This window comes from Sturnira hondurensis, unplaced genomic scaffold (assembly GCF_014824575.4).
Source record: "Sturnira hondurensis isolate 20B ecotype Veracruz unplaced genomic scaffold, ASM1482457v3 Scaffold0007406, whole genome shotgun sequence".
Taxonomy (NCBI): domain Eukaryota; kingdom Metazoa; phylum Chordata; class Mammalia; order Chiroptera; family Phyllostomidae; genus Sturnira; species Sturnira hondurensis.
In genome coordinates this window covers 15,766,312-15,780,820 of record NW_028080037.1, presented here as the reverse complement: position 1 = coordinate 15,780,820, position 14,509 = coordinate 15,766,312, and the positions used below count along the sequence as shown (strand labels likewise).

At 52.4% G+C, this 14,509-nt stretch overlaps 1 protein-coding gene across 2 annotated transcripts in view; it reads right to left on the bottom strand.

Annotated features, from left to right (window-relative positions):
- Positions 1–14,509, bottom strand: part of ZNRF3 (zinc and ring finger 3) — a 198,283-nt gene that overhangs the window by 2,982 nt on the left and 180,792 nt on the right. For both annotated transcript variants that reach the window (XM_037052420.1, XM_037052419.1), the window contains exons 3-8: positions 8,389–8,463; positions 7,874–8,005; positions 6,381–6,491; positions 5,321–5,488; positions 3,560–3,662; positions 1,124–2,863 (exon numbers count right to left, since the gene is read on the bottom strand). In XM_037052420.1, the coding sequence (XP_036908315.1) occupies positions 1,124–2,863; positions 3,560–3,662; positions 5,321–5,488; positions 6,381–6,491; positions 7,874–8,005; positions 8,389–8,463 (2,329 nt within the window). The remainder of the gene's footprint in view (positions 1–1,123; positions 2,864–3,559; positions 3,663–5,320; positions 5,489–6,380; positions 6,492–7,873; positions 8,006–8,388; positions 8,464–14,509) is intronic.

Sequence of the window (14,509 nt, the reverse complement as noted above, 5' to 3'; positions counted from 1 at the left end):
ACATATGGCAAAAAGCTTAAGCAGAGCTCCCCATTCTGTGCTGAGCGCACGGGGGCCTCCTAGAGAGCCAGCCCCCCTCATCTGCACCTAGAGAACCTTCTAGAAGCCCTTAGGAAGCTTGAAAACACAATGTGCAGAAGATGTGCATCAGGCACTGGGAAGAGACCCTCCGACTGGAGACCTCTAAACACAGTGATTTCAGGCTGTGAAAACCTGGGAAGGAAACAGGGTGACAGTAGCCTCGGAGGCAGGGGCAGGGAGTCGTTTAGGCTGTGATCTGGGGGAGAGAAGCAGCACAGGCCTGGAGGCTGGAATGAGCTGGAGGAACAGGATGGAAGCCACAGTGGGCTACCTTTTCAAAGTTCTAAACATCACGGCAAGTCACTGAAGGGCTGTCTCGTGAAAAGACGTAGATGTGTTTTAAAAAGACCACTTCAGCTCCCATGTGGAATGGAAGGCAGGACCAGTGACGGGAGACCAGTCAGGCTACTGCCTTCACCCTGGGGAGTGGAAATGAGCTGAATTGAGGGCATGGAGGCAGAGGTGAGAGATCAGCACGGGTACAGGCTGGATGGAGGTGGGACTCATTGCAGCGCTACCCAGAGGTGCTGGGCTGCACCGTTCATCACAGTGACAATGTTCAGAAACTTCGCAGCCATCTGACAATGTCTGCTGAGCCCAGGAACTAGAATTCTGGACTTGGATTAGACGTGTCTTTTCTGGAGGTTCATTTTTCTGGGAACTCAACTTTCTGGACAATTCTGACAGGTTGAGAAGCCCAGGACACAAGTGTGAGGGGCCGGGCAAGCTCCAGGACATATGGGGCCGAAGCTACTGAGCTCCCCGTCTTGGAGGAGCGTGCAGAGGGAGGAGCCTGAGAGGACTGTTGTGGACATGACAGGCTGGGGTGTGTGGCATCTGGGGTCGGGGGGTGGGGGGGGAGGTCATGGAAGCCAGGGGCGCAATGGGTCTGGAACTCAGAGGAAGGGGTGAGGTGGGGAACGACATCAGAAGTCGTTGGGTACAGGTGGTGTTTAAAGTCAATGGCACAAAAGGAGTCTCAGAAAATGACCATGGAGTGAGGAGAGGACCCAGACTCTGCCCTGCTGTCACCTGCTCTCACCTGCAGCCTCGGTGGCTGTGGCGCTGGACCCCTGCGTGTCCTGGGAGGCACTGTGGAAGCTGGCCCCGGCAGGCCCCGCCTCCTCCCGAGAGCAGCCAGGCAGCAGTGGTGCCCTGGGCTGGTGGCACAGGGACCGCTCTTCTTCCTGGGCTCCTCCCAGGCCCCTGTGGGGCTTTAGGGCATCAGAGCCCACCGTCCCACCCCAGGGGCTGAGGCCGTGGGTCCCTTGGCAATCCGAGGGCAGGCCCAAGTCACAGTCCACATCCTCCGGAATGATGGGGATGCGCTGGCTCAAGTCCCGGGCCCCAGGGTGGCAGCTGGGCGGGGACTCCTGGGCAAGTGTGTACTGCACGCTCACTGAGCAGTCCTCAGTGTAGCAGCCGCTGCCCCCTCTGCCACCATGGGCCACCTGCTTCTCTTCATAGAAGCAGCAGGGCAGGCCCTCGTATTTCACCCCATCTGTCCTGGGCAAATGGTCTGGGTGAAGGCGGTACAGGCCCTGGGAGCTCCCTGGCAGGGACTCCACGCCTGTGGGGCCGCAGCCCTCACAGAGTGGAGGGCCCAGGAACAGGGCGCTGCCCCGGGCTGCTCCCACGCTGGGCTCCAGTGCGGAGGGCTGGGGCTCGCAGCAGCAGGCACATGATGGCCCCTCGTGGCCCCCCTTCCAGGTCCTCCTGAGGTCTGGGGCGGCCCCAGAAGCCTCGAGCCCCACTTCTGAGGTAGCGCTGTTGGGCCCCCTATGCTCCAGGGAGGAGTTGCTGCTGTAGTTCATCTCCAGGCTGCAGGTGGACAGCTGGTCCCCCGAGGAAGAGGCAGGGCCAGGCCAAGGCTCCCCCCGCCCAGCACCTTGACTGTGGGCTGCTGGGAGCTCCTCGGGGGGTGGGGAGCTCTCGAGGTGCACGACAGGCCCCCGGCCTGAGCCCCCCACGTCACTGGTGCGACAGGGGCTCCGGCTGCGGTAGATGAAGGGGTCGTAGTCGCTGCTGAGGGAGCTGCGGAAGGTGGAGCAGCTCCCATACACGCCCTGGTTGCTGACCTCAGTGCAGTCCACCACCGAGTCGCTGGAAGAGCAGTGGCACTGGCCGGAGCTGCTGCTGCTGCTGCTGTCACTGCCCGGGCAGTCTGCCAGGTAGCCACTGCACACCGAACGGTGGCCATGGTAGCAGCTGAAGCTGGACGTGCTGCCACTCTCCAGGTGGGAGGGTGGGGCCATGTGCACCGAGGTGGGGAAGAGCAGACTGCTGCTGCCACTGGGGGGAAAGGCACGGGCCGGGCCCCTGGGAACGAGGCTGGGTGCGGCCTGGCCCTCCTGCTCGGGGTAGCTGAGGCCCTGGAAGTAGTAGTGCTGGTACATGGTCTCGTACTGGGAGAAGCAAGCTGCCTTGGAGAAGCTGCGGCCACTGAACTTGGGCCTGCGGAAAGGGTGGGCCGGTGAGTAGGCCCGGTGCTCCAGGCCACAGCGGTGAGGGGCCAGGGTGTGGTCCTGGTGGAGGGGTGGGTAGCCTCGGATGTAGGCGGGGGTCTGGGGTGAGTAGAGGCCCTGCTCCCCATGCCGGTCCATGGTCAGCAGGGTGACGGGGTTCCCATGGGAGTCCATGCTTGTCCTCGTCGGGTAGGCTGGGACGGCGTTGGTCCTGTGCACGCGGCCGGGGTAGTGCACCGGCAGGATCACCCTCTGCTGCCGGCTGCGTGCGAGGTTGCTGGTCTCCACGCACACGGCGCCTGGGTTTCCCTTTTGTTCTGCGGGGAGGCAGAGGAAACAAAGTCAGCAGGGCTGAGCACACGGGGGTCAGGGGCTAGACAGAGAAATCAGGGCAACGCCCGAAGCAGCAGGGTGCCTAGGCGCGTGACCCCGCCCCGCTCCACTCTGTCCAGAACTGGGCTGTGCTGGCAGAGGCTGACCCGCTCCTCTGTCTGAAAGGTGGTCACTCCTGTGAGGGCTCATCTCCCATGTCCCCGCTGCTCTGCCTGAAAAAGGCGCCACCAGGGTTTGTAGAGAACAGGGCAACCACGATGAAAGGCACTGCCCCCAAGGACACACAGCGACCTGGAGTGCACCCCACATCCCAGCCCCTCATCCAACACCGCAGTGATGCTGGAGAAGCACCACAGCCCTGCCGCTCAGTCACTGCCTCCTGCGGCTCAGGAACAACTCCCCAGTCCTGGGCCTGGGCCAGCATTGCTACTCTCATTCCCTTCACAGGGACTGTGGGCCTAGGGCCTGGACAGGCCCGGACGCTGGTTCAAGTGAAAGCCAAAACTCACACTCAGGGCAATTCTTCACGATGGGCTCCCCTGAGAGTTTGGAGGCCTGGTGACTTCCACAACCTGAGTGCCCACACCTCCACGTCCAGATGGCGAGGCAGGTTATGCTGTTGCTAGGCACTTGGTAGGGACAGGGATTCCTCAGCAACAACAGAGGCGGGTGACGATTACCTATGATGTTGTGCCGACAGTGGGGGCAGGTGTGGTGCTGCAGCAGCCAAGGGTCAACGCACTTCCTGTGAAAGCGGTGAGCACAGGGGATAACCCGCAGCTCCTGGGAAGGGAGGGAAGACACGCAGCCTGAAGGGAAGGGCCGGGCAGGGGCAGCTCTGCCTTCAGCCCCGCATCCACTCACTCCTGTGGAGCCCTGCTCACACGCCAGTGTCTGGAGGCTTCCTCCCCACCTCCTCCACCTCTAGCTGCAGGTGGGCTCTATTCCCTGGGGTCAGAGCTCACACATCGGCTCTGGGGAGACGCAAACAGGCCACTGGCCAGCCCACATGGCCCTCAATGTTAGGAGAGGAAGCACAGAGAGGCAGTCTCCTTTCTGGTCGATGGAGGGAGGATGGCACACTCATGCTGCACCTGAGGGAAGGCCAAGGCCACGTGCTGATGCAGACAAGCAGCCTGAAAGTGTGAGGAGAGGGCTGGTACGTCCCGGGACCTTCTCCTCTCTGGGATGGTGGCTGCCCCCACGTACTCCGACAGGGACGAGTAGTAAGGAAGGGGCCTGGGACTTGGGACTGACAGGTGGGGGCAGCAAAGGGGCAAAGCTCTCCTGTCCTCTCCTTCACTGGACCCTGAACACTCTCCCAGGGCATGCGGTTTATAATAAATAAAGCAGCCTACGTGGTGGGGAGGTGATGGGGTTTTCTTAGGCAGAACCACCTCTGGAGTTCCTGGGCCCAGGCACCGTCCAAATTTGCTAATTTTACTTTGTTTTTCCATTCTCTGACCAGCTCAATACAGTAACATTCAAACTAACAACTACCACTGAGCCTGACGGTGGCAAGAGTTCTAACTGTATTTTGTCATGTAACCCTGCGGTCACCTGGGTAACCCTGCAGGTCAGTCTTGGGCCCATGTCACAAACACAGTCAGAGGAAATGAAGTCATCTGCCCAAGATCCCAAAGCTAGAACCCTCCTGGGCCAGGATGAGAGCCCAAAAGTCTGCACTTAGAGACCACGTAAGACCCTATTAACGCAAATGCCTCTGCAAAAACTCGTTTTTCATCCAATAGTCTACAGAGCAATGGAATACTTTCATTAAAGGGGCGTCATGTCTGCAACTAATTCCGAAGCGGTTCACTCCCCAGATGTGCAGGTGCACGTGCTTCTGTGGAGAAAGAGGTTACGCAAACAGGGCAGAATCACACTCGTGATTCTAGGTGGACGATACAGGAATCACTGTGTGACTCACAGAACTTTTCTGAAGGTCTGAAATTTTCAGAATAAAAAGCTAGTCGGGTGAAACGGGATATCACATCCCTTGACTCTTTATAAGTAAAAACTCCAAATGTCCCACCCAACCTTCCAGGAGAGATTTGTATCAAGTCAGGTTTCAGACTTTTCAAAAGAGCAATTCTAAAATTAAGCCAACATGTGAGAATGTCCTCAAAACCAGACATTTTATGGCCTCCCACATATTTCTGATCAGCTTCCCAAATCATCCACACCCAGCTGGGTCCTCTGGAGAGAGTGTCCCTGCACCTCGGCCACCCCCTTGCAGAGGCAAACAGCAGTCAGAATGTCTCAGGCCACCCCCTTGAGACCCAAGGGGCTCGATCTCCTTAGTACACAGGGCTTGGTCCTTTCCCAAGCCCTTCTGCTTTGTGGGAGAGGGACATGGGGCCCCGGCTTCTAAGTCCCACGCTCCTCTGTTGACCAGCCTCGCTAAGCCCCTCCCGGGGGCACCCAGACTCCGCTGTTACCTCTCCGTCAATGTACTTCTCAAGGCAGATGGCACAGTCGGATGTGGAGCTGCTGCTGAGTGTGTCCAGGGCCCCACAGCTCCCTTCCCGGCGCCCCTTGTTCTTGGAGTTGAACTTTCTGGTCTCCATCTTCTCCAGAGCCTGCACAGCCAGCCTGTTCATGGAATTCTGTGTGGCAGAACGTGGTCCGCATTAGGGTCTGGAGCACACTAACAGTGGCGGTCACCCCAGGGCCATGCACTCGATAAATCAGGACAGGCAAAGAAACACTGGTCTCTATCAGGCCAGAACAGACTTTTGGGAAGTCACTAAAAACTCGGACCGCCGCAGCACAGATGTGCCCTGAGTGTCCATGACATCAACCCGGGCTTTTCCCAAGTGGCAGGACCAGCAGGGGTCTACTTCAATTACTTGGCCAACTCTGCAAGACTCTGCTCTATTCCAAGGGTCCCTCCTCCTTACCCTAAAGAAAGTTCTGAGGACAAACGGGAGCGTGTGCAGGAGGGCTCAGCACCGGGCAGATCAGGTGTGCTGCACAAACGCCCGCCACTGTTTCACTGGTGATGGCCGCTCGACCCTTCTGAGAACCTGGCGATTCTCCTCTCAACAGACTGCCTGCCAAGGTCCACCACCGCTCTCCCGAGACACCCCTGCTACCCACTTTAGAGTCCAGACTCCCACTTATCCTCTCTTCACGCTCCACCCTCAAATCTCTGGAAGATGTAGATTTAGATTCAGCAGGCCTGTGGCAGGACCCAAGATTCTGCATGTCCACCAAGCTTCCAGGGGGTACTGATGCTTCTGGTCCCCAGACCAAGGCTTCAGGGTTCCGTATTACCATTTAAGCATTTCTTTGAAAAAACACCTGGCTGGCAACACCCCTGAGGTTCAGCCTTTGTAAGACTAGGCCTTTCAGAACAGAGAAGAAAGTCACAGTGCTCTAAGCTTTGTTCTAGTTTCTCGCCATCGTTGCTGTTGCTAGGTCGCTGGGCACAGCCCAGATTTTCCCCAACTGCAAGGTGGCTGGCACCGGTGCTCACAGGCTGCTCTGAGGCGTTACCTGGCTGCGCCGCTGTTTCAGCTTGATTTTGACAAGGAGGATGAGGCAGACCAAGGAGACCACGACAAAGAAAGCCAGGAAAATCCCCATGTCGAAGTATTCCGTGGGTTGCTGGAACAGAACAGAGACACAGTGAGTCACAGCTCCCTTCAGCCTAGAGATCGGCGCATGGGCTGTGTTGGCCGAGGTCAGGATAAGAATGGGGCGGCTGGGGTGCACACCCCCCTCGTTTGCAGGAAACACCTGGGGTTCTGCTAACGTGTACACTGTGCGCTACTCAGGCCCAGGCAGCACCCTCCAGTATGGCCCAGGGGAAGCCTGCAGCGGTCTTAGCCAGGTCTCTTAACAGCTGAGAGGAGGACTCAGTGCAGAAAGCCTTAGCTCCCTGTGGAATAGTACAAAGTTCGCTATTACCAGTAGGAGAGGCCCTTCCAAATAAACACAAATATCACATTTTGGGGACAAAGGAATGAGTGTCATGTTTTGAGGGAACAGTAATTACTAACCATATAATTAACGGTTTACAACAACTCAGAAAATTGTACGCTGCTTCCACAAATATCAGCTTCCACTATAATGAGTCATATTTACCAAAGTGTTTTCTCTTTTTTTCCTTTAAAAATAAGCCAGCATGTCGGTTCTTCTGCAAACTCCCTCTAGTTTTACTCCTTACCTTTCCCCCATGGCTCACCACCTCCTAAGACTTTGAAGACACCTCATCTAGGTAGGCCATGCCTTCAGCCAATAGGAACAGAGTTTTGCTAAGCGATTGCTGTAGGGATGCACATGCTATCTGCATACAGAAGAATCAGCCCAGATGTGAATACCCCAATGTTTATGAGGAGACACACCCTATATGGGGCATCTGTCCCAGGCTCCTTGAACCTTCAGCTTGAACGTTGGGCAGAGGACACCAGATAAGTTAATGGTAAGCAGTGTCCCTTCAAGCCGCTTAAGAGAAGCCTTCAACGCCATTCATTACCACCTAGAAATCACGAACTTCAATCAAAAGCTAACTTCCGGAATCGGGTATCAGTTAGGAGGTTTTAACAATGCAATTGACCCTACAAGAAGGAGGAAGTACTGGCTTTTTTCTCTAGTCTAGGGTCTCATGGAAGGAGGAGGCACGGGAAGCCCAGTGCTGGGTGTTCCTTCCCTTCAATCCTCCCCTGTCAGGCTTTCGGAGAGAGCTGGCGCGGAAGAGAGAGAAGAGGTTCCCAAGAAGGAAGGCCAGGTGGAAGAGACGAGAGAGACCTTGGCCTGGATCATCTACTTCCGGTGGGACTTGTCAGATCCCCGCTAAAGGGCTACGGGTGAGCTCTCTCCCTGGCTCTCGGCCATTTATCCGACCTGAACCCATCGGAACCTGGAGTGCCAACAGCATTTGATCAGAAGGAAGACAGGAACCAAAGCCCAAGGCCCAAAGGTTTAAATAAAGGCCCAGGCCGCATCTGGGAAGGCGCGGGGTGCAGCTGGCTGGGCTGGGGGCTCACTCGAGGGGGACGGTGCTGGATCCTGGCTCGGGCCACTTTCTGCTTGTTGACGATGTTCATCAGCTTGATGGCGTCTGCGCCCTTCACATACACCACTGGCCTCTTGAGCGGGTCTTCCGAGCCCTGGTTTAGCTAAAGGAGAAGAGATGCTCCTGGTTAGTAGATGTGCTCACTTTAAGAAGCAGGAGAGGAAAATGAAAGGCTGGAGGAAAAGAATACTAAATACCCCTTCGGAAATCATCAAACTCCTCAAGCACCACGGACTCGGGGCTCCCAGAATGGCCAGGCTGAGGGTGATTTTGCTTGTTTTAGGGTGGACGGGCAGATTGAAGGCCCGGAAAGGTCTTTGGAAATGTCCCCCAAACCCCTCTCAATAGTCTTGACTTGGACTATGCTGTCCAAACGTGGATATCTAAGGCCACCAAACAAGTGCAAAGGCTTGAGATGAGGGCGACATGGCTGGGACAAGCCTGGCTAACTGAAGGCAGTGCTTCCCTCAAGGAGGATGCGTTTACCTGGTCGATAGCTTCTGGGTTTTCAGACACGTCGAAAATGACCGCAGTGGCTCCCCGCTGCACTGCTCGCTTGGCCTGGCAGAACGAAAAAGAGCGGATGGCACTCTGGACTTCCTACCGTCCAGCCTTTCCAAAGCTGGCCTTGGAAACCAGACCTATGTTTGAATGTAGCCTCTGACAGTTACCAACTTACATGGCTTTGGGCCAAGGTACTAATTTTCCTAAGCCCCGACTTTCCCATCTGTATAAAAAGGGGCAATGCCACCTACCTCGGGGTTCTCCTGAGAACCAGATGAATTAGCATAGGTGAAGATAAGTAACTGGGTGCTCAATTAACCTCTGTCTCTCTTCACAACCTAAACATTAAAAATAAACCACAAACCAACAACCTGCCCAGTCAGCATAAAGGTACTCGTTTCAGTATTTTCTGCTATGAACACAGAACCCCTGGCAACCAAAGCAAATGCCTTTGGTTCTTCTCTTGTGGCCCGTTCCCCTTCCCATGTCACCCAGCACTGCAGTGAGAACAGCACCCTGCAAAGTTCTGAAGGACTCTCACCATGGCCAGTGTTAACAGCACGCAGGCTGAGGACCGGTGCAGATGCCGTCAGAGGGCAGAGCTACAAGAAGTCACTGTAAATGGGGATTCAGAGCGGTTGGCTGCCAAACCTGGCTGCACATGAAAAAACCGCTTGGACAGTTTGTAAAGCAGGTTTCCTGGCTCGAACCACAGAGACCGATTCAGCAGGGCTGGAGGGAGGCCCAGGAAACGGAGTTCTGAAAGTTTTCTGAGGGTTTCTGATGATTCAACCACTTGGGAAACTATTGAGCGGAGAGATGAGATGAGACTGTTTCAGAAACAACTAAGCGGTGAGATTCTCTGGGGGAGGGGGGCGAGGGAAGGGAAGGATTTCTTTCCATCCCGATAAACCTTCTAATTTTATGTCCAGCTAAGTGGACAATGGGGGAAAAGCTACGAGAGAAAAAGATATAAGACATCACCCTTACTCTTAGGGACCTGATTCTTGCTAGGGAAGTAACACAACCTCTACCACGAAGGGGAAAAATACCAAACCAAACCAAAACCTCCTACCAGGTGGGCCAATGACGGCTAGAGCTCAGAGGTCGAGATTGTGTCTAGGGGCCAGGATGCATGAGAAAGAGTATCATTTGAATTCTTTCCATAAGAACAAACATTCTAGGCTCTGGCTAGGTAGCTCAGCTGTGTAGAGGATGTCATTCTCAGGGCACACACAAGAATCAACTGACGAATGCATAAATAAGTGGAAAAATAAATCGATGTTTCTTTCTCTCTCTTCTACTCCTTCCTTCCCCCCCCCTCTAAAGTCAACAAATTAAAAAAGAAATCACTCATGGATGTAGTAAAAGAGCGACACTGAACTTAAGTGGGTGAGCGTATTACCAGACTAGTGACTTCACCAACCCACTAGAGGGCAGTCTTATCCCACAGATTTTATAAGCTCAGTCCCTGTTTTGTACCAAACAAGCAGGATAGTTGAAGTCCTGGGGACACTGCAAAGTCCTCTGTAACTTAACAAGCTCAGGCACCCAGCTGCCACGCTGCAGAAGCTGTCCTAGTTCTGCTGGGGACTCCTGCTTGTTGATTTGCGAGTCAATGTATTTAAAATCTCCTCTGCCGCCTGTATATCCCACCCCATTTCATCACCACCACACCACCGCCGTCAGGAGTGACCCTTAAGAAGCTATTCTTGGCTCTGCCACTGAAAAGCTGCCCACAGTAGGCCAGTGGCAGAATTGTTTTCAGCTCCAGCCTCAGTGTCCCCACCTGTAGAAGGAGAGAGCCTATGTCACTGAGACCAGAGCCCCTTCCAATTCCAGTCTTGGAGACTCAGCTGACTGTCTATCCAGAGCCACGGGGACAGAGCTGGAGTTGCCCTATCACCAGCCTCCAGCAGGAGAGGACGTTATAGCGCAGGGACGGCACTTTCCTCCCTAAAGCTCTTTAGGGGCAGACTCTTCTGCCTGAGGCTGCCAGCTGGAGGAGCCCAGAGTTAGCAGGAAATTAGGTGCTGTGTCTCCTGCTCGAGTGGTGTGTCCCAATCCTTCACATTCTCCCAAATGCAGAAGTGCCTTGAGGAACAGCACTGAAAGGAGGTAATAAACAGGACCTCTCACTCCCTCATTTGGCTCTCATTCCACAGTCAAGCACATCAAACAGCACCTGGGGGGAACGTGCCTTCAGAAGCATCTTGATCCGAAGCGCCCAGCACCTCCTGCTTTGATGCTGGCGCACCTGGAAAGTCTAATGGCCGTGGGATAAAAGCCTGCAAGACGGGGGAGAAATGCAATGCCTTTGGCCACGTGGCTTTCAGGTTTCCCTGCCCCACGAGAACATGGAAGCTGCAGGGCTTTGGGGATGTGAGGCCTGACCCATTCCAAGCAGGCACTTTTAAAAAGACATTTTTAACAAAATCTAGAAGCCTAGCCCGTATCCTGGTTTCTCCAGTGAAGATAGCAGGTGCTGAAATCCCATTTACAGCCTGACTTGAGAAACAACCAGGCACACACATAGGATCCAAGCACAAATATTTAGTTTGAGAAAATGATAATTCACAGTTGACTTACCTTTAGATGTTACCGTTCACGTAAGCTGCTATTAAAATAAGGCTGTGTTTCCTGCATGTACCAGGACTGAGCAGGATCCTACTAGGAACCTGCCTGGCTTAGGATTTAAAACAGGCCACCAATAATCTATACTTAGAAAAGGACACATTTATTATACTATTCCCAAAGCCAGTGAAAAGATACAGAACGCTACTTGGTCACACTTTCCACCTTGCCACAGGTTTTCAGTTTGACTGATGACACATATTCCTTATTAAGCTAATCTTCATATCTTAGACTGTTCACTATTTCACCTAGCTGAGCTTGGGCCAGACTACTTTAAAACCAATCTTAACCACAGCTGGGAGATTACCAGTCTTTTGATTGCCAAAAACACTGTCTTTATGTCCAAATTTCTCAAGACAAGGCTGTTTCAAAGAAGGGGAACGCGCAGCCTAGATGAAGGGCACTGGTAAACTGGGCCACAGTCGCAGAGGGCAGTTACCAGTGGACTGTGCCCGGAAGGGAATGGGAAGAAGAGAGAGCATGAGAAGGGGGAGAGCAGCAGAAAACAGGTGGAGTGTCTCAGCAGGTCCTCCCAGAAGCGGCCAAAGGCCTTGCCTCACTGACCTCTGTGTGCTCGACCCCACCCACACAGGTATTTTCACATCCTTCATCACCACTGTTTTTTGTTTTTAACCTCTCTGCCACTTTGATCAGGCCAGGACAGGTTGGCACCAGCCAGCAGGTGACCAGAAGCCCAGCAGCAGAACGTGGAATAAAAGCCACCCCCCCCCCCCCTGCTTCTTTATTTACCTTTCCAGGCCTGCAAGACCTGAGGCTAGACAAGTTTCAAAAGTGGGACAAGTTTCAAAAGTGCAAACATCTGCACACTTACAGTGTGCAGAGTACACAATTTCAAGCCCTAGAAGACAGGGTCCTACTGTGGTTGGCACTTAACTGCAATGCAAGACTCCTATGGTTACTGAGTAACTGTTTATGCTAGATGAAAGAAAGCCTGCCTGGGACCACACTCTCAGGTTATTGCTCAGGTTTTCCCCTAAGGAAGCACTTCTACCAATAGGATTCTTGAATTTCCAGATGTGAATGGGGCGTTCTGATGAGAATACTCCTCTTCTTACCTTGTGGATGGAAAAACAGTCTAGAGACTGCTTTAGTTTCACTTAAATTCAGGAATTCCGAACCGCCGGAACGGACCTGGCGTGCCCTCGGTACACTTGCACTGGGTTCGGGGCTTGGCCCCCCACCCCATGATGGTCCCTAGAGGCCCTGGACAGACTCCATTTTTCTCCTGTTGTTTATCTGTTTGTCAGGCACTGGATGTGGTGTCCCCAGTGCCTAATCTTTATTGTAAGAAGACATTGACAAGACACAGCCTTAATGGAAAATAACCTAAAAGTTGACTAAAAATGTCTTTTGTCCCAAACTACTGACCATGGGATAAATAAGGAAGCTGGATTGTTGGAATTGATGTGAAGACATGTGTCTTCAGCCTCTTACAGGAAGTTCTGACATATGGGGGATCCAAACAGACTTTTTTTTCCTCTACCAAGTATTATGTATTTTGGTGCTTTTTTTTTTTTTGCACTTACCATAAGCTGAAAAATTCTTTGTCAGTATTTTTAAGGGATATATGTTTGATATATCCCTTCACATACTCTACATGCTAATGTATTTTTGAAACTTGAGCTATTCCAGATTTTTATTATAATTAATGCTACATTAAATAAACCTTGGTTGACACTTCCAATTTCCTTAGAATAAAGGTCCTGGGCCAAAGAATATAGAGATTTTTAAGAATCCTAATGTAGTCCTGGCTGTTACAGCTCAGTAGATTGAACACCAGCCTGAGAACCAAAGGGTTGCTGGTTCAATTCCCAGTCAGGGCACATGACTGGGTAGTGGGCCAGATCCCCAGTTGGGGATGCATGAGAGGCAACCACACATTGTTTTTTTCCCTCTCTTTCTCCCTCCCTTCCCCTCTCTCTAAAAATAAATAAATAAAATCTTTGAAAAAAAAAAAGAATCTTAATGTAATCCACATAGGATTTTAACACCACTCCTTATAAACCTGCACCACTCAATGACCTGCAGTAATGACAAGATTCGATGGCACAGACAAGACAAATCTACCAAGCGATTTAACTTCTGGGTAAACTGACCTGTTGGTAAGCTGGCTAGGAGAAGGAAGTCAGTTTGTCAGTAACTGTGCATGATACTTCACACGCAGAGACACTCCAGAGTGAGCTACGAGTGGATCATACCTATTTTACTGATTCTTTAAGGCCAAGTTCTTGTGCTAACCCACCCATAAGAATGACAGGTGCTTCTCTTTAGTCAAAGCAGCTTGGATCCCTTTCTGAGCTCTAATGTCTCTAATGATCTCCTTTACTCTTGACTACTTTCTGATGCAATTTGCTCCCCAAATATGACCATCTTTAGTTTCTGCTAAAGAAGCAGTATGTCCTTGATGTGAAAATTTTAGTGCAGCAAGACCTTGCATAAAACTGTTCTGTTCTAGCGTTGATGAGATCCCTGGCTGGGGCCCTGGCCTGTGTGGAGCCTGCATGTTCTCCCCGTCCTCTGCGAGTTTTCTCCGGAGACTCCAGTCTCCCTCTATGTGCACATAGTTCCCAGAGATGCGCACGCCAGATGGGCACGTCTGGTGTGCCCACAGTGTACCCCCCTGAGTGTGTGCGTGTGCTCTGCAGTGGATGGTGTCCTGTCCGGGGAGCGTTCCCACTTTGCACCCTGAGCGGGCTCTGGCCACCTGCAAACCCGAACTGGAATACGTGGGTTAGAAAAGAATTCTCTTCGTGCTTTTATTCATTTTTCTTAAGTGTATGTATAAATCACACTTATTTCGATGTTTAATATTAGAATTTTGGGGGTCTTTACTTAGAAGTTGGGTGGTGTTTTTACGACCAGAAACATGCCACAGGAACTTAACGCGTTCGTATCAATTAGCCTGTGGTCCAACAGACTTACCTGTTTTGCTCAAAGGTGCAGTTTCCAAGACCCTTCTAATGGGGTTAAGTGAGGACTTATTGTGATTGTATATACTGTATATATGTATTTTATTCCTGCTAATGAATGGGTTTTTTTAATGGAAGGGTATAAGCCACACTGTTGCGGTATAAAATTGGGATATAAGGGAGTAATGGGTGACTTATTTTTTGCTTTTAATTTCAGAATCACGTATATACTGTTTTAGTTTCAGAATCACGTATATACTCACATATATACTGTACACGTATATAACAGTATATACTCACGTATCAAAATGATACTTAAAAAACAGCCACAAGAGGTCCTGCTGAGTCAAAGGGCACAGACGCCTTGCATGTGAATGCCTCGCCCTGGTGCCAGGCTGGCCTGCCCTCAGGGTCTAAATTGAGTCAGGAGGTAAACTCTTACCGACCAGTCTGTGTGCCCCACAAAGCCTAGCAGAGTGCACTGCCCTGGGATTCTCCACACTCAGCCAAGAACACAGTGGGTGGGAGCAGGGTTTGTT